The sequence below is a fragment of the Choristoneura fumiferana genome, chromosome Z (assembly GCF_025370935.1).
Source record: "Choristoneura fumiferana chromosome Z, NRCan_CFum_1, whole genome shotgun sequence".
NCBI lineage: Eukaryota > Metazoa > Arthropoda > Insecta > Lepidoptera > Tortricidae > Choristoneura > Choristoneura fumiferana.
This window is the reverse complement of record NC_133472.1, coordinates 2,022,688-2,048,537: the sequence shown is the minus strand read 5'-3', so window position 1 is coordinate 2,048,537 and position 25,850 is coordinate 2,022,688. Positions and strand designations below refer to the sequence as shown.

General features: G+C 37.7%; 1 protein-coding gene across 3 annotated transcripts in view; it reads right to left on the bottom strand.

Annotated features, from left to right (window-relative positions):
- Positions 1 to 25,850, bottom strand: part of Eip74EF (Ecdysone-induced protein E74) — a 321,891-nt gene that overhangs the window by 107,050 nt on the left and 188,991 nt on the right. The window contains exon 1 of one of the 3 annotated variants that reach the window (XM_074098216.1): positions 791 to 1,222. The exons of the other annotated variants lie outside the window; for them this stretch is intronic. Coding sequence (XP_073954317.1) covers positions 791 to 1,121 — 331 coding nt within the window. The 5' untranslated portion in view covers positions 1,122 to 1,222. Of the gene's footprint in view, positions 1 to 790; positions 1,223 to 25,850 lie in introns of those variants that run through there. 3 annotated transcript variants of the gene reach the window in all.

Genomic DNA, 25,850 nt, shown 5'->3' with positions numbered 1-25,850 from the left:
TTATAATGTTAGTATGGATTATATCGGTCGAAAGAAAAAACATTATAGGTAGTGAAAATTGGGTTTTTCCTCATAGTTTTTTATCCAGCTTGGTAAGTAATTTAAATATATACTTTAAATATATATACTTGTTTTTAAATATTATACAAACACTAGTCTGACAGAAAGAGCTTTTACACCATATTTTTTATCAAAAAACTCAGCCTTATTTATACCAAAAAAAAACCATTAAATAATACCTTTCCAAAAATTTATAAAATAACTCTATCTAACTATGTAAATAATAACTCAATCCCTGGTGCTAATGATCTGAAAGAAAAGTCCCTTTTTACCTGTAATTATTTCTTTTACGTCACGCGTTTCTGTGATTCCCGTCCTATAAACAATAACACCAATAAACTAGATACCTACCTATGAAGACATTCAAAGTACCTTTTTTTTCTTTCAACCGCCAAAAATTCCAACGGAAAACCTAGAAGGACAATCATGGAAATGTGAGAAATCGCAAGCATTTCGCTTGAGCAAGAGACATCTTGACAGAAACCAAAAAACAGAACGAAATAAAGGTCCACACGAACACCGTCAAAATGTCTTTTCGCAAACTAAAACTAACTTAAACTACGACTAAAACTAAATTAAGCTACGTTAAAAACTACTTACGAACTAACGGAGGTAACTACATTAAATAACTCTACGCTAGCTTGAGGTACCAAATTGTGGTAGGTCAGTTTATAAAAATCGCACTGCGTTAGGAAAATCGCTCGGCTACGCTAAAAACGAAGATTCTTACTGTAACGCTTCATAAGTGACTTCTTGTAAGCTTTTCCGGGCAGTGTGTCGTCGCCGGGGCTGAGGCGTCCGGCGGAGTCGTCGGATTCTGTGCCGGAGTCTCTGCCGGCGGCCAGGTAGTCCCGGGACTGCCGCAGGATCACTTGGGCCCTCACATAGTCTGTGGGATCCGCGAACGAGTGCCGCGCGAAGTCTCGAACTGATATCTCTTTCCGGGAGTGAGTGGTCAAGTCCAACGGGGAGTCTTCCTCCTTGAGGTCGGGGTACGCTTTCCTCGCGGCCAGGGTCCGAGGCTCTGGCGAGCGGTCAACACGAGTCTCCACTGCCATCATTATGTACACTAACACATCACTCAGTTCAGTTATGTCATGTAGCGTAATTCTGCACGCGACCGCCGGCGTTCGCACCAGTTCGCAGACTGATGTCCTACTTTTCGCCGTATGCGATGAGTTCTACTGACTTCGTGAGCCGACTTCGGCGGCGCTCGGGATCGCTCGGACACTTTCGTTTTCGTCCGCGCCGCTGTGTGAGTGCGGCACACAGCGGCGCGCGCTCGTGGTGGTTGCGTGGATGTGTGCATTTTCCACTTTCGAGATTTTCCGAAGTTTTCCGCGGCGTGCTTCTTTGTTTGTGACGAGCTTTCGCAACTTGTGCTGCTTTTGTATTAGACAGGTGGACTGTCTCAATCATTTCGCTTAGCTATTTTTAATTATATTTAAAAAAGGATGAACTGTTCTTAAGAAAAAAAAACACTTCATTTAATTTCGCACAGCGTAACAAATAAAAATGAAGTCGCTCTAAAATAAAACGCCAGTAGATAAGTAGAGTCAATACCGAAAGCCCAACTCGAAAATCGAACGATCACGAAATTAACATTCAAAATAATTATCTATAACCGGAACCGTCGCCAATCTTTGCGTAACACGACAACATTGTTTTTTTTATCTAACACAGGGCATTGACCGAGTTTACAAATACCGGCGTTAGCGCATGGCCACGTGACATAGAAACACGGCCAGTTAACGCTGAGCCCCCCCTCTCCCCCGCTCTCATACAACCATAGGCAATTCCAACGCACGTTCCCGCGCCTACAGCCCAACGTTTTCTGGCCGCTTATGATAGGATATGGAGAATGTAGGACCAATGTCACTAGTGGCTGGCAGATATTTTTTTTATTAGGAAACATTTGCGTAGTTTTTTCCTGTTCCAATAACGATAACAAGTGCTTGTTGATATCTTATTACGATACATTCTGGTCGACTTGTTTTTTTTGTCACTTGGGTCAATGAAAAAGCTATACCTATCATTTTAAGTGTGATAATTTCTATTGTTGTTGGAAATAGACACGTTTATTAAGAGCGCCGCACACTAGCTATAAAATAAAGAACATCTAAGTAAAGATTGTTTTTATTTTTGGAATCTTTTTGTATTTTTTATTTCAATTTCACCTTTTTACTTTTACGGTCATCCCGTAAAACCTAAATTGAAAATACAAACTGAAATATGCACAAAAAACCAGAAAAATAAGACCAGCAGTGGTAATCGAACCCAGGTCCTCGGTATTCCGTGCCGCGTGCTATACCGCTACACCACTGCTGCTGCTGGACCAACAGTGGTGTAACGGTATAGCACGCGGCACGGAATGCCGAGGACCTGGGTTCGATTCCCATTTTTTCTGGTTTTTCTGTGCATCTATATTTCAGTTTGTATTTTCAATATCTAAGTACTCATCATCATCATCATCAGCCTATAGCAGTCCACTACTGGATATAGACATAGTCCTCCCCTTAAGAGCGTCATTGCGCCCTGTCCTCGGCTAGACGCGTCCAGCTTCTACCAGCAGCCTTTCGCAGATCGTCACTCCACCTGGCCGGAGGGCGCCCTACACTACGTTTGCCAAGACGCGGTCTCCACTCAAGAACTCGTTTACTCCAGCTGTTGTCTAAGTAGTGGTTTGAAACAAAAAGCACAGCAAATTGTTCTCATGGTATTTGTTATTTTCATATAAACGTGTTAGAAACATTTTTTACGGTTAAAATGTAGGTAGGTATATTTACTAAGGCGTAAGGCTTGTTTAACTGCTACCTAGTAAGTTCCTGATTTTTTAAGTTACAGATATCTGTGATGGCGTCTTTTTTCATATCTTTTGCATAAATAAACAGAGAGCATTTGAAAGATATTTGTTTGTTTTATCTTCAGCGAAAGTGACTCTATCTGAGAAATTAAATTTTGTTGAAGTGACAAATCGTCGAAGGCTGGTCTACAACAATCTGACCAATACATGAATACCAAGACCTTACAACACTTGACTCCACCAAAATCTGACTAGCAAAACCTGACTATTCCCTAACGATTTTAGACAACATCGTTCGAAAATGCCATTCAAAAGAATTAAAAAATTACAGCCGACAACTTTATTTGATATATAGTTTTGTAGAAATACATGATTTTTACCTTGTTTGAGTGATATGATTTCAATACAAATTACTACTAAAACTTTTCTTTATTAAAACTTGACTACCAACTAACTTTCTTGTCTCTACCAAAATCTGACAATCGCAAGTTATTGTATATATCGTGTGTCAATTATTTTTTCACTTTACCACAACTTGACTCTACAAAATCTGACAACCAAAACTCGAGTAACAAAATAGGCTAGCAACAAGCCCTAATCCAAAAATGTCCGTCCCTCCGTATTTATAATATTAATAGGATTAATACAGATATGTTGGTAACGCGTCTGAAATACCCCTGGTGTTGCAGATTTTTATGGGCGGTGATCTCTTACTATCAGGAGACCCACTTGCTTGTTTGCCATCCAGTCGAATAAAAAAAAAGATCTACCTAAACCTAAAGAGGGATGTCAACTAGATCATAGAGTTGCGTAAGCTGGTCTGGGTTCGACGGCCGATCCTAGCCAGTATCTGGTGATATCGATAATATTTTGATATGCTGACCTCACTGATAATAGTGTCATTGCGTGTTAAGAACTGAACATATACGCTCTGGTCTCCTGGTAGAATAACCGCGAATACGCATGTTGCTCTTTTTACCCGACTGCCCGAAGGAGGGTTATGTTTTTTGAGCGTATGTATGTATGTATGTATGTGGGTATGTATGTCCATTTCTTTGGTCCTCGCTGCAACCTAAACGGCTGGACGGATTTTAAGATATTAGGTATCATTGGATTCGTCATAACTGTCGGAGCGACATAGGGTATATAATATTTCAATATGGCGCCTGCGAAAAAAATGTGGCGAAGGAATAAAAAAATATATTTTGTATTGTAACAATATGGGAATCAAATGAAAGCTAATAATTAGCCCATTCATGATATATACGGGTTATAATACTTTTAATCTACTATTTTCACAGAAATATCAAAAATGTATAAAATAAAAAACATAAAATTTAAAATATCAAAAAACCCGACTGCCTTAAAAACTAAAAGGAAGAAAATAAGTCTAGTGGTCTAGAACTCTGTCAAGAAGCTCATTTAAGGTTCAGCAGTCGGGACCCATTCAAATCGTAACCAGCTCAAAAAATCTTGGTAATGGGTCCCGACTGTTGAACCTTAAATGAGCTTCTTGACAGAGTTCTAGACCACTAAACTAAACTAAAATCTTCCTTTTAGTTTTTAGCAGTCGGGTTTTTGATTTTTTTAACCCCCTATTGCTTCGGATTTCGGACTCCACCACTGCGGTCGAAGGCAAAGGAAAAATACCTCACTATTTTTAAAAGCTTTTATTTAGTTTCACCTGTCCCGTTGTCTGTCTGTCTATAATCAAATCTTGCGAGTTAAATTAGACCAACTTCTAGTAGTTGGATTGACTTGAAATTTGGTATACATATGTAAATTGCGTAACAATACAATAATCTGGTAGTGCTATCCTGGTAGTCTGACCAAGATCGTCTCCACAGGACGGAACTCTTCAACGGTTAACGGCATCGACTTGAAATTTAGTATGCTGATGTAGTTTGGGTGACAATATAAGTACAGTCAACAAACAGTACAGTCAGCAAAAAAAGCTTGTATTAAAAATGAAATTTTGACCAAAAACTTATTTTTTAAAGAATGTTGTCATAAAGGTGCAATACTAATCCTCAAGCAACGGACAATATGTTTGAAGACCAAAAAGTTGCAATTGAATGAAAAAAATGAGACAAAATACTAATAATGTTAGCCTAATTATGCTTCGAGAAACTAAGCTAACGCAGGTTTAAATGACTATAAATTTTCGTGTCACAATGGAAAAGGTTAGTGGTAATTTTAACTACCTGTTAACGTAGCTTTAACAGGTGTGCAACTTTTTGGTCTTCACCCATACCTCTCTGTCAGGATAAGGCAAGGGAGAGCCACCACAATATTCCCATGAAAGTTGCCCTAAAGGTTCACATTGATCCTCAAACCATAACCAATACCTCACTGTCAAGCGAGATACATAAACACTGGCATTTTTTTCAAGATTTTATTTCACCAATAATTATGTAAGTATCATGTAAGTACTAATGTACTGAAACAATTACTTTGCTCACCCGCGACCTTTTGATAATACAGACCTCCGCAAAGTAACGCCTGATTCAATAAATAATTATATACGAAATAACAGCTTTTTGGCATTTACTGATATGGTAAAACCTTAAGAGGGTGCTTAGTGCTGCTGCCTAAGTAGCATAGTAGAAATAAGCAACCTGATATATATGCATAGGAAAAATTCGTGTCTAGATTCTTGTCCAGCAGTGGTGTAGGGGTTATAGCACGCAGCATGGAATGCTGAGGACCTGGCTTCGGTTCACAGTGCTGGTCTCTTTTTCTGGTTTTTCTGTGCACCCATGTCTCAGCTTGTACTTTCTTAAGAGGGTGGTAAAAACCAGTTTTTTTTTACGTAATTGTTATCTTAATCTATCCCTTTCATTTGCGGTTGATATGCGTTTTATATTTGTGCTATGCGATAGTAACAAGTGCATGAAAATGTTTAATAGCAGATTTGCTATGCGTGCATTTAGTGCCTTGGCAACGATAATGCAATCTAAGTATGCATTAGAATAATTATAAGGAAATTATGATAGATTTACTGTTATTACTATTTACTAGTTTGTATATGCCACTTTTATATTTAGGTACATAACAAATAAATTTATTTTAATCAAAAATGGACAAATGTAAAGTTAACATTTTTCATTCAAGCCTTTTTTGTTTTATTAATTTTAATTTTTGATTCTGATTTTAATTTTATATAATAATGGATTCTTGCAGTCTAAAATGAACATCTCAAAAGGCAATTCTTAACATCGGAACAAAAGTTTTCTTATAAGAATCTTGCTTACGCCCGCTTCAGTGAAAAAAAAAATAGCCGGTTCCTGTCCCAGAGTTAAACACCTTTTTAGGGTTCCGGAGCCGAAATGGCAAAAACGGAACCCTTATAGTTTCGCCATGTCTGCCTGTCTGTCTGTCTGTTTGTCTGTCCGTCCGTCCGCGGCTTTGCTCAGGGACTGTCAATGCTAGAAAGCTGTAATTTTGCACGGATATATTTGTAATCTATGCCGACAAAATGGTATAATAAAAAACAAAGAAATAATTTTTTTTTTAGGGTCTCCCATAGACGTAACGTGGGGGTGATTTTTTTTCTCATCAAACCCTATAGTGTGGGGTATCTTTGAATAGGTCTTTTAAAACCATTAAGGGTTTGCTAAGACGATTTGTTTGCTCAATATTCAACTTTAAAGTGCAAATTTTCATGAAAATCGAGCGTCCCCCCCTCTAAAATCTAAACCGGTGAGTGGAAAACTTTGAAAAAATTCAGGATTTTAGTAAGTATATCAAACTTTCAAGGAAATTTATAATGGCTAAGTTTGCTTGAGAATTATTAGTAGTTTAAGAATAAATAGCAGCCTAAGGTATAAAATATACCTAAACTTGGAAGATTCCGTACAAAACACGAAATCCTTAGAAAAATATTACTTATTTTTTTCGTAATGGCTACGGAACCCTATCTTGGGCGTGTCCGGCACGCTCTTGGCCGGTTCTCTAACTGCTGTAAATCCTGTAATGCTTGGCTTAAACTGTGCCCTGCATTAATATCTGACACAGTGAAGCGTGCAAAAACATCTGACACTTCCTACTGGCCCTAGAAATAAAATCGTATCAGATATATTTATGCACGTTTTTTTGTGTCAGATACTGGTACTAAAGTAGCTACACTTTGTCGAACTGTCTGTCAGTCAAGTGTCTAATTTTGTGAACTCAGAGGCATAGATTTCAAGACTTATTCTTGTTGCAAAAGAAATGTCTGCGCATTCTTGTCAATAAACGGCGCACTGAAACATGCAGACCACATGTCAAAGAAAAAACATACTCTTCCCTCTATTTACATTTTGGAAGTGTGTATGTTCGTGTGAGAGAAAATGCACCTTTTCCACAAAGTTAAAGATGCCCCAAACAGGCCATATGTTAGATTTATAAAAATATACCATAAAATTCCAGAAAATATAAAAGCTGATGAAAAGCATCATTTATTTAAACATAAGTTAAAGAACCTTACTAAAAAAGCATATTATACTGTAGACTAACTATTTAATGATAATGATAGAACTAGACATAAAATGTTTGCTTTAATATAAAATTGATATGGTATACTTATTGTTAAGATTATTTTTAATTAGATTAATTTATGTGACATTGCCATGCTCGCCGAGGGCCCATATGAAACTAAATTTAATGTACCTACCTACGTAGGTCTATACAATACTATGGTTGTAATAAACGACTAACGACCAACGTCTAACGAAGATAATTAAACGTTTTTTTAAGTATTTTAAAATGCCTTAATTTGTTTCTTTCAATTTCTCGCTGGCCTTTTGAATTAAGTATGTACATATTTCTGAGCCTAAATAACTTGGTTTGAAAATAAATAAGTATTTGGTAAAAAAACATTTTTAATCTACATGCTTTTTTTGCTGACTGTACTTTTTGTTGACTGTACTTGTATTGTCACCCAAACTACATTTGCATACCAAATTTCAAGTCGATGCCATTAACCGCTGAAGAGTTCCGTCCTGCGGAGACGATCCTGGCTGGACTACCAGGATGTCACTACTAGATTATTGTATTGTCACGCAATTTACATAAGTATGCCAAAATTCAAGTCAATCCAACAACTGGAAGTTGGTCGAATTTTACTTGCGAGATTTGATTACAGACAGACAGACAGACAATGGAACAGGTGAAACTAAATAAAAGCTTGTAATAATAACTTGTAAACATCATAATCTCACGTCAAACACCAATACCGTTTTCCCGCTGGTTTGAGGAAACAAAACTGCACAAACCCGAGCTGCAGCAAAAAGAAGTGTAAACGTTTAGATCATCGTTCGCTTCCTGCGCCGGAGTCTGTGAGACGGGAGATGCGTGAGCTGCGTGTGAGAGCGAGACAGAGTACGCGAGCGCAACCAATAGTGACGCTTGATCGGCGCGCGTTCGGATTTGCTGTGTAAAGGATTTTAGGGTGATTTAGTAAGGGCTAATAGAATTTTCACTTCTCATGCTCGTAAAGTTGGTGTTTATGCTGGATCTAGGCGACATAAAATTACTTTTTATGCTCTAGTGCAGAAAGTACAAATCTTCGTCTAAGACCAAGGTAATTGGGTGTCAACAGCCACAAACAAAGAAGTTTCTTTATATTTTTTTCAATACATTTTTTATTTATATAAAACTAAAAATGATTCAAATCAATCTAAATAAATCACTAAAACTAAAAAAAATATAATTACTTATATAGTAATGCATGAAAAATAAAATTTACGTAGTGAGTGAACAATCGTTTTCACTGTTGCTATTTCATTTCCTCGGCATCGAAGTGAAAAGCAGAGTGTAAAACTTGAGCATTAAATCCATTTTCCCCTCGACGTGTCCCGTCCCGTGTACCGGCTCGGGTGGGTATATGAACGTCTTGGGTAAAAAGGCTCGTTATATGCTCTTGTTGTACAATCTACCATTTTGAAATCACTTGGATTACCCAAAACAAACAAAGTTCAGCTCTTAACTATTTTAGTATATAGTTTAAAAGGTACAATTCTTGTGTGAAGCAATTATACCGAATAATTAAGTCCGCCATATGTTTTACTACATGACTCACATTTCTTTCCAATAAGAAAATAGTAACTTATTAGATGTAGTTACCTAGTTATTCCCAATAAGAATTAGGTACAAAATCCAACAAAAAAATCGAATACAAGCAATACGAGTATAAATGTCACCTAACCCTGTGTTTTTCTGTGTATCGAATATGTGTAAATAAATCTCTCTCTCTCTATCTCTCTCTCTCTCTCTCTCTCTCTAACCAATAAAAAGTTCAACTTCAAAGTTCAATATCTCAAAAGCGGCTGAACCAATTTTGATAAAACATGTCTAAGAACCATCGCTAGAAAGCCTGCTTTCAAATAAAAAATACCGCATTCATATCGGTCCTGCCGTTTAAGAGCTACGGTGCCACAGACAGGCACACCGACATACAGACACACAGACACACATAGCGGTCAAACTTGCACCCTCTTTTTTGCGTCGGGTGTTAAAGTGTAGTCCCTTTTTATCATAACTTTATTGATAAAAGTGTAGCATGTGTGAAAATACGAAAGTTCTAATTTAACCTACAGCATTGCAAGAAATAAACAACTTTTCAAATCAACTATCATTATTTTATTTAAACATTTTATTTAGGGCATCAACAGCAATAAAATATAACAATTGCAAAAATACTAATTTTATTATTACAATTTCTTTTAATTCCTCTTGTTCCATCAGCCGGATAAACTCAATTTTCAAAATCAGCTAAATGTACGCAGACGCTGGCAACACTGCTTCAAAAAAAAACTAAAACTACATTTTTTTTTTTCGTCAATAAAATTATTCCGTACGGCTAAATAAACGGAAAACACCGCATAGATAAATGCAGATAAAAGGCAACTAGGTCGATCGCTCCCGAGCGTTTCCGAACGCACCCGATCGCGGCCGAGATGCGACGTCGATGTACGGATTCAAGGTTGCCTGTGGTGTTGCCAGCGCTTTAAAAAAACGATCTTGACACGAGAACTCGAGAAGGATTTACAATGTAACTTATACCACTTACTTAGTACTTAGAAAAAATGCATGCTTATTTCGTGATCATTTGTTTCTACGATTTATTCTGTAAAAATGACAGAAATAAATGTTTTTTTTTAATTTATTTTAAAAAGTATAAGTAAAACGTACATTTGCTAGGATAGCGCTGCTATTACATATTCTACACTGTCCACCAAAAGAAAAAGAAATGCTTAGTATTTTTAACGTTGTTTGTATTAAGCATTAGTCAAAATTTTAGTAAAAGACAAACAGCTATTTTAAGAGACAAATTGTTCATTTATTTAATGCCATAAAAATATTTAAATTTCAAATATCAAAGTAGACAGATAACAGTTTTTTGCGAATAACTAATTCCAGAACATCAAGATAATTTCAATTATATTATACATTTTGTTAAAAATTAGCCATAAGCTACAATAACTTCTTTAATTCGCGTACCTAATTATCAGTAAAACTACGGATTTGTCCTTAAGCTGGCAACACCGGCCGCCTGCGCTTGCGCATGCACGCACACACACGTACATTAGTTTAATTGGCGCCGATTACCACCGGAAGACTGGTTGTCTATGCTTTTTACACCTATTTATAGAAGTTACCATAGGTTATGGTCACTGCTTTGTATAATTACCTTCTACTAAACGTTTATACATTGTTCATTTAAAATGTAGATTAACTTACGGCTAAAAATTTCGTATTGATAGATGCTAAAATTTAACGGTGCATTAAATTATAGGCCGTAGAAGAAAGATTTTCGCGTTAAAATCGCATTCTATGTTGATGACATTATTACTGTCTTATGTGCATGCTTGTCGAGCGAATATTTTTTTCACAAGGGAAGCTAAGCTGGTCAGCTCAGCGACCAAAACTCCTTACGTGTAAACTATTACATTGGAAAGTTGAATTTAATTTCCGGGATTCTACAACATTCACTCAGGAATCCCGAAAAAGTATATCGTGGATTTCATTATGGTAGTGCATACGACAACTGTGCCAATTGGCTACACCCAGCAGTTGAATTTTGCAGATTTCATCCCTACCGCGTGTAAATATCGGGATAAAAAGTAGCCTATGTGTTATTCCAGATCTTTAGCTATTTACATACCAAATTCCGTTCAAATACTTCAAGGTATATTAGTGTGACGGAGATACAAATATACACTCACAAACTTCCACATTTACAATATTAGTAGGATTAGAAAATATTAGTAAAGACAATGGGGATGGGGGAGTAATATTACTAGGTTTGAGATCCAGAGAACATGACGATGATTTGATCCGGCCGATTTCGGCCTTGGCAACAACTTCAACTCCATCGGTGCCAATCTTCTTAGAGAACATCCTTACACAATGCGGGCAATGGAGGCCGACAAGATAGTTTTTAAAAGCTTTTATAGTTTCACCTGTCCGTTGTTTGTCTGTCTGTAATCAAATCTGGCAAGTTAAATTCGACCAACTTCCAGTAGTTGGATTGACTTGAAATTTGGTATACTTATGTAAATGGCGTGACAATACAATAATCTGGTAGTGACATCCTGGTAGTCCGGCCAGGATCGTCTCCGCGGGACGGAACTCTTCAGCGGTTAATGGCATGACTTGAAATTTGGTATGCAAATGTAGTTTGGGTGGCAATACAAGTACAGTCAGCAAATATTTACCAAAAACTTATTATCCCGGATAATTGCAAAGTTTATTACTAAGTAATGTATGTACATAAAATGCACTAGGGATAATCTGTCATGGAGAGTCTGATAATATGACAATTCAACAAACACATTCGAGTATTTGCCGTTTTGCAACAGTCGCCTTGGTTGTTCTTCGAGTATCCGATAATTGTTAGTAGCCAAGTCAATAACTTGGTAGAGGACGATTTGATGAGTCAGCTGCATTGTCGCGGCTACGCATTTTAAGGCATTGTTGCTAACTAACCCTATACTATACTTCGTTATTTTCAGCATTAGAAAAAGGGTAAACAATCTCGACGACTCTTTCAATGAGGGCTATCGCGTATGAATTCGCCACTAGAGGCGCTAGTGTAGTGTGAGGTCTCCGAAATGTCAAATCTCATAGTTTTTGGGTGAGCTACGCGGGTTTATTTATAATTAGAATAAATTTGTGAATATTTTGCAATATCTGAAATTAATTATAGCAAATATGCGTTCCGGGGCAATGAATGTCTGTGTTTTGAGACAGTTTTGTCTTTCGGAAAACTTTGTCCTCCCTTTTTTCCGAACAAAACGGGGACTATGCAACACTGTGGCATGCTCGATATTTTTATGGCACGGTTTTAAGGTGTATTAAATATGATTTTAATCTAAACTTTGTTTTCACGCCCGTAATAACAGACTTTGAAAGCCATACTTAAAAACCTCACGCTACAGTGCGCCATCTAGTGAGACAAAAAACGATAGCCCTCATTGAAAAACGTTTAAAAAAATAGTAACCATTTACTTACGATACCAAAAGCATGTAAATGATTATATCAATGTCGTTGCTAATTGTTAATTTGCTGTGAGTTATTTTTCAAAAGTGTTTATCAATAAAAAGACACGTCAAGATCGCTTTTACCTTTTCTAATGCTAAAAAAACGAAGTATTAGAAGTGCAAAATTGGAACTTCGTACCTTGCCGTCTTTATTATATTATATGAAGGGTCCATGGAAGAACATGTCTAGTTTTTTTAAAATTGAGATTTTAATTGCAAAATGTAGAGCTCACAAAGTAAAGAGTTACCATTGAATATAGAATAGAATAAATGGAAATATTTTATTCGCTCTTCTAACAGTACATAAAACATAATAAAAATACATTAGAAAATAAAACAAATGCATTAAAATAATAAGACATATAGACAGACACACAGACACCCCTCTTTTGCGTCGCGGGTTAAAAATAAACCTCGCTAAGGCACTAGTCCTAGTAACAGAAATTTGAAATTTGTTATGGAAATAGCTCTTATAGCACAATCAATAAGAAAAGTCTGAAATTCTTAATTTTTCATGTCACTTTATGTCAGTGACCAATCTAAGATGACACCAAACTACGTACATTCTGATCAGGAGCAGGGCTTTGTTATAGTATATTTTTTATCGAGGGACTAAAATAAGCCAATATATACCCGAGATGGTTAGCCACCCGAGCTTTAGCGAGGGTGTCTATTTATCAGAGGGTTTATATTGTCTTTTAGTCTTGAGGTGAAAACTCTATTTTTCACTTCGATTGCGAGAAAAATCAATTTATTTTGATCGTTTATGATTTACGCTCTACAACAATTTCAAAGTTTTCGCGGTAAGTATTTTTTTCCAACCAGACATATTTGTACAGATTTGGTGAATACGATGTATTTTATAATTTTATGTTGAGATAAATAAATTAAAGGGCAGCTAGAGGCTATCCCGTAGGACTCGAATTATCACGGGTATAAACACTAGCCTACAGTTTTAAAATAGGCGTGGGCGAATGTCTGCTTGGAAAATATTAATATTTCATGAACGATGTTATTTGGAAAGACAGAGTATAGAATTACATATTTGTAGTTACCTAGCCAGAATATCAGAAGGTTATATTAGTCTCTAATCATACTACATTATAACAAAGTGTAAAACTAGGGCCAAGTTGCGGCTGGATTTGTAATCTCACTAATATTATATCTTTCAAAACATTATACCACTAATACTTATATCCAATATACATTATATCCATTAAACGTTATATCAAAAAAGTATTATACTATTTGAACATTATACGCCATAATTAATTCTATATTGTTTTATACCAAAGGCAATACCTATGAGTGATATTATTCCTTTTTTTTATTTATATTTTGTGTAGTTAATATATTTTATGTTGTATTACTAATCATTAAAAACGTTTTAGTGACGAGTCCACTGCTGTGTAACTCTTAAATGCCAACGGAAGACCACGTCGGCCGCAAGGTGCATCACCTGGTTGGACCATTTCTCACAGTTTTTTCAGTTTTTTTTCTTTTATTTAAAAATTCACGAATAAATGTTTTTTTTTCTTTTTTTTTTTTATTACATCCATTAAACGTTATATCAAAAAAGTATTATACTTTTAACATTATACATGAAATTATACTGATTGTTTTATACCAAAAGTTTTTATGTCCCTTGAGTGATTATATCCAATGAAATTATATTAAATGTTGTTATATCCAGTGAAAATATATCATAAGTTGTTATACCAATCATTATACCTCAGCTGGAAGACGTCCACTGCTGAACAAAGGCCTCCCCCTTAGAACGCCACAATGACCAACTCGCCACATGCATCCACCGGTTGCCCGCAACTCTCACAGTGTTGTCAGTCGCATTTTTCAATAACAATTTTTTTTCATGACATTTATGAATGGCTGGAGCCTCCTTTTAAGCTTTTAAACATCCTCGAAGATCACGATACATATTTTGGGACCAGACCGAATAGTTTACGCGTGCGAAGCCCAGGGTAAACTCTAGTACAGGGTTTCTCAAACTTATGGCTCTACGTACCCCTGTTAAAGTTTCTAGACGATAGCGAACCCCTACACCCCCCCAAAGTAACAAAATTGACTGTTGGAGAAACTAAAAAAAAAAATACAAAGACTCCAAAAACCAATCTTAATCATCTTGCTAGTCTTGCATAGTTTTAATGCTAGTTTTAGTCTTAGTTTTGAGGTGGTACATGGAGCCAAAATAAACCTTTCTTTCTTTCTGTCTTGCAGCCTGGTGGTTTTTGGAGTCACGTAAACCTTGTCACGAACCCCCTACCGTCGAATAGCGAACCCCTAGGGGTTCGCGTACCCCGCTTTGAGTAACCCTGCTCTAGTATATTACAAATACGTAAGTTTGTGAGTGAGTGAGTATGTTTGTTACTCTTTCACGCTGAAACGGCTGAACGGATTTGGATAAAATTTGGTATGTAGATAGCTGGACATCTGGAATAAAACATAGGTCACAAAAACGTGCTAGTGGGCATAGTCTCATACTATACGATACAAAGAATATATTTTTGCCTGAAACGTTGTTGCTACGGTCATGGTATGACACGGTGTGTAGTCAGACCATTACGCGAGCGAAGCCGCGGGTAAAAGCTATAATGGCGACGACATTTATTCCCAGACTTGGGCCGTAGGTACACAATGTACCCGTTTTTAGTCCTAATTCACAAAGTCTAGACTAGTAGCCTTGGCCTTGTAGATACATCTTGAACATACAGAATTCAGAAGCTGTTTTGCGAAAATACAAGGCCTATATATACTCATGTATATTGTAGCTTGCTTATTTAAGGGTACATGGACGAATGAATCAATAAAGTATTTTTCTTTATTTTCTAAATCAGCGCACGTGTTCAAGTAAGTAATTCTTTATTTGAAAGGAAAGAAAACACGTATTATTAATAGGTCATTATTCGTAATGCCCGAGCATTATGAAAAATGACCAATATGAGATAACAATTTGATAAAAACTATTCTATTAATTACATTGCCCGGGCATTATACATAATTTATATCCCCTATTGGGCAAAGTAATAAAAAAACATGTCTCATTATCATTTTTTTTAGGTAAAATTTAATGAATCTATTAAAATCTATCAAAATCTGTAAATTAAGTTAACTTCATCATCATCATCCCAGCCTATATACGTCCCACTGCTGGGCACAGGCCTCCTCTCAGAACAAGAGGGCTTGGGCCATAGTTCCCACGTGGGCCCAGTGCGGATTGGGAACTTCGCACGCACCATTGAATCGCTTCGCAGGTTTGTGCAGGTTTCCTCACGATGTTTTCCTTCACCGCAAAGCACGTGGTAAATTTCAAATGTAATTCCGCACTTGAATTTCGAAAACTCAGAGGTGCGAGCCGGGGTTCGAACCCACGACCCTCTGCTTGAGAGGCGATAAGTTATCGTCATGGTAGAATTTAATTCTGGCACTCGCCGGCCGCTGCCTCCTGCTTGTTTTGGTCATTTGAACCGACACGCTCCTCCTTGCTGCGCTCCTCGCACCTGACTTGCCGATTGAATCAAGCAGACTTCAGCCCAACGGGCATGTAGCAATTTCCATATTGCCCGGGCAGTGTGATAAATAATGAAGTTTAGATAATAATTATCACTTTGCCCGGTACAGCTTTTCATTATTCATAGTGCCCTTAATCACCTGGACCAGAGTTTCTCAAACTTATGGCTCCACGTACCCCTGTTAAAGTTTCTAGACGACAGCGAACCCCTACCCCCCCCCCAATCATCATACCAACGAAAATACAAACTGAACAACAACAATAACAAACAAATAAATAACAAATTTGGAGTTGAAATAAAAAATACAAAAGACTCCATAAACCAATCTTAATCATCTTGCCAGTCTTGCCTTAAACCTTGTCGCGAACCCCTAGGGGTTCGCGTACCCCACTTTGAGAAACCCTGACCTGGACCATAACATATACGCTGAGAACAGTATTTATTATTATAACAGTATTTTCGCCGTCTTCCCACATCAGTATATCACGCATGCGCCGAGTTTCCCTCGCCTTGTTCAGCACAATGTCATAATTACTCGCGTTTCCACTTTCAATTTCGCTCGAGATCGTGCAAAAACGGGGTACGGTGCGCAAGCGCAGCGCTCTGGAACACACTAGTATATTATGAGCTTAAACAAACCGCCCCAGCCATCTCCAGACAGCCAATGGGATGCCTCGCACGCCACGGTACTCTATACATGACGAACATTCAACTCGAAATTAATCCTTCTGTATTCTGTATCCACTCACATACTTTGAATTTTGAAACTCTACATATATTAACAAAATAAAAGAGCGTTGACAGACAGCTAGAGTTGCCAAAAGAGTTGAGTTGAGTTTTTATGTGTATCGAATATGTGTAAATAAATGTCTCTCTCTCTCTCTCTCAAAAGCATGTGAGTGGATAAGTAGTCGGAAAAGTTCGCCTTATATTCCTTTCTCAACTAGCTTACTGAAGTTTCTTCTTATTATTTCAGTGCCTCTTCAATCCTGAAGGTAGCTTTTTGTACTCGTCTCTATCAGCAGCCAGCCGGAACAGCTGGTCAACGGAAGCGATGCTGGTCCACTCTCGGATGCTCCGCAGTCACGACTTTACCTTCGCCCAGCGCGTCTCTTTCCGTCCACTTTGCCCATCATTGTCAACTGCAGCAGTATGTAATGTACGAGTGTCTGTCATTCCCAAGGACGTGTCCAAGATACTCTATCTTGCGTCTTACGATAGATGGTATCAGTTCCCGAGACATATAAATGCACTGAAGTACGGTTATTAAAGTATACTAAAGCTCATTGAGAGAGCAAGTTAAATATGAACTTATTCTTACTATTTTATTCAACAAATTATTTTTAAGATTAGTTATTTGGAAAAAAAATCGATATGGGTTTCACGGGATGACCGTAAAAGTAACAAAAAATTTGGAATTGAAATAAAAAATACAAAAAGATTCCAAATAAGCAATCTTAATTTGATTGCTTAGTAACGACATCTCTTGTCCGGGTGAGCGGTTAGTTCCAATGGGGTGCTTGTTTCTCGATGAGGGCTACAGCATAGATGTCGCTGCTTAAGTGACTAAATAAGAAAACAAGCAAGCTGAGATATGTGGTGCATATTATTTTTACTTTATTTTTATATGTAATTTTAGAAGTTTTACAGTATATAAGAGTTTCCATCTCATTAAGTATTCTGGTATCATATATTTTCTTGTACGCTTACCATAATAGTTACGAATCTTAGGTACACGCAATTCTCGTTTATTTATTTCTCTATTTACACTCCTAGTTATATAAATACCAATGTTGACGTATGTATTTTTTAGCCCGTGTATGTATTACTGCTGTTATAAATAACTGTTTTACTTCTTCATTCTAATCGATCCGCCTCTCTATTTGGAAAATAAACTACTTTCTGATGTTTAGTTATATACACTGCATTCAGTCTACTCGAGACCAAGAGAGTCGAGGTAGTTAACGTGATAACTCCCGTTTCTGGTATTTAATTATATATGAGTGAAAATCACGAAAGTTTAAGTAAATTTTTATATCATAGGACACTTGACACTAATTGATCTAGTCCCAAACTAAGCAAAGCTTTTATTATGTGTACTAGGCAACGGATAGGTTAAACATACTTAAATGGATGGATACATAACATTCTTAAACACTCACGAATTTATACGCGAATGTTTGTTCTCGGGTCTTGGATGTTTAGTTAGTATGTATATAATAAAATAAGTATGCATAAATCTATATAAGTATGTTTATCCGTTGCCTAGTATCCATAGTACAAGCTTTGCTTAGTTTGGGACTAGGTCAATTGGTGTCAAGTGTCCCATGATATTTATTCATTTATTTATAGTAAACACCCAAGACTCGAAAACAAAGATTCGTATTTTTCATGCAAATATAGCGCCGACCGCGGATCGAACCCGTGACCTCAAGCTTCGTAGTCAGGTTCTCTAACCACTGGGCTATCCGGCTATTAACTAGCTTTTGCCAGTGGCTTCGCCCGCGTGGAATTCGATTATCGCGCACTGTTCCCTCGGGAACTATGCCTTTTACCGGGATAAAAGTAGCCTATGTCACTCTCTGGCCCATAAACTGTCTCTGCCAAAAATCACTTCGATCCGTCGCTCCGTTAACACACAAACACACACACTTTCGCATTTACAATATATTAGTATGGATAGCCTCCTTGTACTATTATTCGGATGTGTGTAATCCAATATCTGACTTTGTTTGCCAACGCTACATCACCACAACACGGCTGTTTACTCATTTCGCTCTCCGTATTTTTCTAGTTAGTGAAATTCCTTAGCATTTTCCCTGACGATATCGCGATCCGTCAATTGCTTGAGAATTTACGTTTTTAACTTCGCTGCGTGTTTATATTCTGTAATAACGTACAGGGGGTGTACCGTTTAGGCTCTAAACTGAACTGCATCGCTATTTCGTACCACGACGTTTTATTTTGCGATTCAGTTCAAGCACGGTTCGGCGACAGCGATACAGACATTTTCATTCACTCACTTCAAGCGGTTTTCGTACCATGACGCTGAACTTGAGTGGGAATTGAATCGCTTCAGTGTCAAATTTAGCGATTCAGTATAAGTTACTCATACTGTCAATTCTTTTGGAATTTTAACTTCTTTTTAAATTTCAAGAACTTTTAAACTTTTATTCAAGTTTTATAACTTTACACATTGTGCTTCTTAATTTCTCATTGGTAAAACTAATTTTTCAGTAAGAAAAGAGACTCGGATTAGTGACAGCGTAAATATTTTATTTGTAATCAACACAACGGTTGCTAAGAACACGGAATGACATAGAGTTATGGTTTTCCAAAATAAAGAGGTTTTAGTATACAATATTTGGTTTGCATATAGCGGCATCCATTTCGCGACTTTTCAGTTTCGGATCAGAGACAATAATATCGGTCTTTCATTCACTTGTAAATGAATTTTGAGACTCAGCTCTGAGAAATAAACGTCGTGGTACCAATTTCGACGGGCCTAAATTGAACTGCTCTGCGTTTGGATCGTTTATGAAAAGATCATGGTAGGCCTCCAGTAAGTAGTTATACTCGTACACACGCATTCAGGGATTTATTTATCTAAGCCATGAACAGTATCGAAATTGCTCTAGGAATTCATGAGGCACCATGGAAACTTTTCAAAGGAAAAGTCATTACGATTTTTCTTGTTAATTAATAATAATAATAATAATAATATTTTTTTTTTTTTTTTTTTTTTTTAATCTTTATTTATTATGGAACTTTGATCAAACGATAATGAACATGTCAGTTCCCAAAGGCCTTAACTATAAAAACACCACAACAGCTAAAGATTTAATGAGTAACAACTCGTGCCAAGAGGGACTGCTATGTCCTCCAAACCATACCACCGGATCCCCTGCCACAGGGTGGCAAACCTGCGCACGGATTCTTTTACACAGAACTCGGAACAAATGTCTACCACAAATCTGTCTACTCACTTATCTAAAAATCCGTATACAAATCTAGCACCCTGCGACCAAGGCTCCGACAATATGGCCTGGAAAATACCAACATTTAAGATATTGACATTCCAAATTGAGTAAAACATATTCCTCTTGGCTCGAGTCCTTACACACTCCATTAATAGGTGGAAAACATCTTCAACCACATCGCACTCAACACAATTTGGAGACTCTGCCTTTCTCATTAAATGCGCAAACTTATTTAAAGGAACATGACCAGATCGAAGTCTATGCGCACAAATAACTTTTGCTCTGGAGAGACTAACAGAATCAAACCAAGGTACATGAGGAGGCTCAGACTGCATTGTCCTATACCAAATACCCTTGAACTGAGACCGGCTGTCGAAATGCTCTTTCCAGAGGTCATGACATTTGTTCTTATAACGCAAAATTACCTCAGAAAATTCAGGAGCAATCACGATCTCTGTTCCTTCACTAACAGCAGACGCGGCTAGTCGATCAGCTTCCTCGTTGCCTACTAAGCCAATATGTGAAGGGATCCACTGAATTTTTAAACACTTGCCAGAATTTGGAAGGAATAAATCAGTTCCAAAATTCTGTAAGCCGTAGAAGAACAACGTTTCCCCGATGTACAACGAGCTATATGTTGAATCGCACTTTTGCTGTCGGTTAAAATCACTATGTTATGATAACCTAATACATGAACAACGACAAGGCCTCATAAATAGCACAAAGCTCTGCAGACATAATTGATAACCCGTGAGAGATTTTAAATTGTGCCTTTTTATTACAAATAGGATCAAAAAATGCTACTCCTAACTTATCACCACACTTTGATCCATCAGTAAATATTTTATGAAAACTGGAATACTTTCTTCCAGCTCTAAGATTACCTCCAGACGAAGAACGTGACGATTGTATTCACGTTTAGCCCCTGAATACATTCTAGATTACTAACAAAACATCACTTACCTGGAATTTTGACACCCACATATCTAACTTAAACATAGGTAATGGACATGACGAGGAAATATGCTCATCAGAAACCTCTACAAACACATCAGCTAGCAATGGTTTCCTCCTGCCATTCCAATATCCGCTTTGGCAAACATTGCTCAACTCACGGATCATGTCAACTGTAACATTATTTGAATAGGTCAAAGCTTTAAACAAAATCTAAACGCAAGATAACGACTTCTGACATACAAAGGTGCTATACACAGTTCACTTTCCATGACGTGAATAGGCGTAGACCTTATGAACCCTCCAATCACCCTTAGAGCCTGGTTTTGAATTTTCTCAAGCTTATACATATGCGTCTTAGCACTGTTATTATACAAATAACAAGCGTAATCCATCCTACTACGAATCAACGAAATGTATAATCTACGAAGGTGCTTAGGATGAACACCCCAAGAAGCACCAGCTAAAGTTTTCAGGATGTTAAGAAATCTTTGAGTTTTTTCAACAACATAACCTATATGTTTTCCCCAACGCAACGACCTATCTAGCCACATTCCTAAATACTTGACTGTGATATCAGAGCACAATTGACTACCGCAAATTTCAAGACTTACATGCTGAACCTTATGACCTTTGCTAAATACGCAGAATTTTGACTTACTGGCTGAAACGTCTAACCCTAAACTATCTAACACATCTACCATTGTGCACAATGAATTTTGCATACTACCAACACTATCTTGCAAAGACTTTGACCTAATATACAAACAAAATCATCCGCATATTGTGAAATATGAACTTTATCTATCTTATGACAAATTTGATATGTAGCAATATTAAATAAAAGAGGAGAAAGAGGGTCTCCTTGGGCCAAACCTCTATCAGTCCATCGAATAATGGAAAAGTCAGTATTTTGGTCTCGTAAAATGAGATGTCTTTCACTCAAGAAAGTCCATAAATACTTACAAAATTTGCACCAACTCCCAAATAATCTAAAATGTTTACAACTTTTCCTACCGACACATTATTATATGCTCCTTCGATGTCCAAAAAACATGCGAGGGTGGACATATTCATTGAAAAACCGATTTGTGCATAAGAAATAAGGCGAGCTAAACAATCCACACACGATTGGCCTCTTCTAAAGCCTACCATATCTTTGGAAAAAACCTCATTCTTCTCCATAAACCACTCTAAACGTTTCCCCAGCATGGAATGGAAAATTTTGCACACACAGGACATTAAAGAAATGGGCCTTAGTTTTGCCAACTGATCTTGCATATGACTAGACTTTGGAATAGGTATGACCTGAATATCCCGCCATTGCTTAGGCACAACACCGGACATGAAGATTAGATTATACAACTTGAGCAAAAATAATTTGGCAGCAGATGGCAAATTGAAAATCACTTCATACGTTATCCCATCAACACCTGGCGCAGAATTTTTCTTTTTTAAACAACTATTAAATTCCTCTAAAGAAAATTCAATCTCGAGAAAAGGATTGTCTGAGCAAAACATAGGTGTTTCGGATTGCACATAGTCAGGCGTAAGAGAGCGCAATAATTTCAGCTGACTTTCTTTTGACGCAATAATACCAGACCGAGAATAGCCTTTCATCCATTTCATTTGATTCCACATATCCGACGCAGTTGTAGTTTCACCAATACTTTGACAAAACTTCTGCCAACTCTGGGATTTGGCATTTCGAATAATACGCTGCGCCTCAGCAACCTTTTTCTGCATAAAACTCAAATTATCGGGAGTCGGGTTTCGCCTGAATCGACCCAACGCAAGCCGCCTTTCTGCAACAACCTTGGAAAGCAAGGGACTCCAGTATCTCTTGGGCTTAAAATCGCGCGTAGGGTTTGTACAAATTTTAACCATAGGAACATTTTGGTTTAACGCTTCCTTAACACGAGCTTCAAAAATGTCATATAATATCTGAACATCATTATGCACAAAAGAGAAATCATCCTTAAAAGACTCCTTTAAACAGTCTCGATAGCCTGACCAATCTGCGCCTTTAAAATTCATTCTTTGTACAAAATGAGGGTCATCCTTGTAATTTAAGCTTAATTTAATAAGAAGATGATCACTACCCAAATGCTCATTAGACACATCCCAACTAAAATCTACAGCAATGTCCGAAGTGCAAAAGCTGACATCAGGAGAGCTTTCTCGAAGTGAACCATCCACAAATTTAACCCTCGTCGGTTTTCCATTATTAAGGGAAACAAAACCATGTTCGAGCGCCGAATCAAATAAGGGCCTGGACACATGTCGCCGGTACGGTGCCGTCTACGGTGTCACGGCGCGGCGCGTCAAACGGCGTCGTGCCGAAACACGGTGCCGCGTACGGTGCCGTACACGGCGCCGCGAACGGCGTCGTACCACGGCGCGTGCCGTGTACGACGCCGTGCACGGTGCAATCGCTTTGGAGTTTAATTTTATTTTCTTACCTTATAGTTAATCAAGCATTTCCAAGGCTCAACAGGTTTTCTGAATACGTGATTGCTTTTTGTATACGACTCGCTATCTTGGATAACAGTTCTTCAAAAGTTGATATGGAAATTCTAAAATACTCGTAATTTGTCATCCCCACATATTTTCAGTGCTTCAAAATATTTTCCTTAAAATGACCTCCATCATGGTTCATTAAAGACATGTATGGATTCACCCAATATCTTCGTTCTGTTTTTCCTTCATTCGTCGTCTTAGCAGTAGGAGCAGGAGAATACGTTTTTTCTTGGTCCAGTCAAAGGCAAAAACTGTATAATTGTATATATTTAAAACGACAATTGTTTGTATATTGAACGATGGTTGTACTTGCGTGTTATGCGTTCAGCAGCAAAACGAAAAACTAGTTAAACTACCAAGCGATGCACCGTGCACGGCGTCGTACCACGGCACCGCGCCGTGGTACGACGCCGTTCGCGGCGCCGTCTACGGCACCGTACGCGCACCGTGTTAGGCACGCGCCGTTTGACAGCGCCGCGCCGTGACACCGTAGACGGCACCGTACCGGCGACATGTGCCCAGGCCTTACTGATTACCTCTCGAGTCACACTTATAAAACCAATTGGAATGATGAGCATTAAAGTCACCCGCGACTTAAGATTTCTCAGAAAACAAAGAGAACAATGAATCCCAATCTTGCTGCGACGTCCGCACTGAGGAAGGACAGTATAAGAGATACAATATACTTTAAGAGGCACAATTTAAAATTTTAACAACAAAATAATTTCAATACCGTGTTGTTCAAAGCAATGTGAGATAACTGAGCTTTTACAGAATCATGTACAATGATAGCCACTCCTCCATACGAATCTAGTCTATCTTTTCTGAATATATTGTATGAGCCAATTCGAAGAAAACTAAACTATTATCTAACCAAGTCTCGCTAATCACCGCAATGTGAACTTTTTTCTCTGTTTAAAAAAAGTTCAAGGCTCAGTTATCTTAGGCCTAATACTTTGCGAGTTCCACTGTACTATATTCAAGTAGGATTTCAGATTATACCTAGCCATTGATGTTAGTAAAGAAAACCTTAACTAACTCAAAATCCATAAAAAACTTCTTACACAATTTCAAAAATTCTTCGATAATAAACTTACATAGACACTTAAGCTTCTCCTGCCAGTTCTCATTAGACATCAAATATCCTTTAATCTTTCAAAAAACCTCTCAAAACAACTTCCCTCTCCTCTTACCCCTCTACTCCTCTTGCCCTTCTTCTGACTTTGATCTTCAGTGAAGACATTTTGTGGCTGCTCAGAAACAGGATCTTCGTCCTCATTCTCTACTGGAACTCTTTTGGCATCTTTCTCTTTCGAATTTCGTGTTGACTATCAACCCCTGCTCTAACTTGACTCTTTGGCTTCTTAACCACAGGAGGACTTATGACGCACTCAGACTCATAATCAACGTTCACCAGCTTGGTCAGAACGGCATCCCTATATGATTTGCCAGCTCTCGTCTTTCCAGCAGAAAGTAATAGATAAGTCATCTTGTGAAGGTTGAGTCAATTTTGTTGACAATAAGCTCTTTTTTATTTCTTGCATATATAACCATAATGCTTTTTTATAAACACAACCTTCAGATGCCATTATCCTTTTATCTTCTTTTCTCTCAAAAAGACTGGGCAAGATTTATTTAAAGCCATGTGAGGCCCTTTGCAATTAAGGCATCTAAACTCAGTTGTCTCACAATTGGCATGTGTCCCTCCACACTTCGGGCATAACAATTTGCTTGATGGACAAAACCTGATTAGATGTCCAAACTTCCAGCATTTCGAGCATTGGGTAACCGGAGAAATATATGGGTCTACCTTAAATCGACATCCATATGCATAAACATAAGGAGGCAAATAAGTACCTTTAAAGCACAGACGAATAACTTCAGATTTCACCCATCGACCATCGTATTCAAGCGATTCAGTCTTCTTACAGACAAAATATCTTCCGTACTGACAATGTTCTTCATAAAACCCTCCTCGTTTACTTCTGTCTCAACATTTTTACAATGCCATAACTGCAATTGAGTTGATTTGACCAAAAAGCGCGTCTGTCATCATTATTGAACTCGTCTGCCGATAAAAAGCTTCTCTGCTTCTTCTTTCATACTAAATTGTATGCGTACCTTACAGGGGCCCAAGAACTTTATTTTTAAAATACCCTTTAAGCCTTGGCTTGTAGTAACTGGCTAAACTATCTGTTTTGGCAGATCAGTTTCGATATACACAGATTTCAAAAGTCTCATCGGGCATTCGCTCAAATATGCGGAACGGCATCAAAAGCCTTGGAGCTCCGTAAACGCTTGGTTTCTTTCCCACAGTGACGAAACTTGCATCAGACGCCAACTATCATCGCTGGGATCACCAGACTTCACTGATGGCGAGCCCACAGCCGACATGGCATCTTCATCCACACGACACGAACACTTCGTCGAGCCATCGGCGAAACTCCAGCATACTCACGTTGTCCAACGATAGCGACTTGG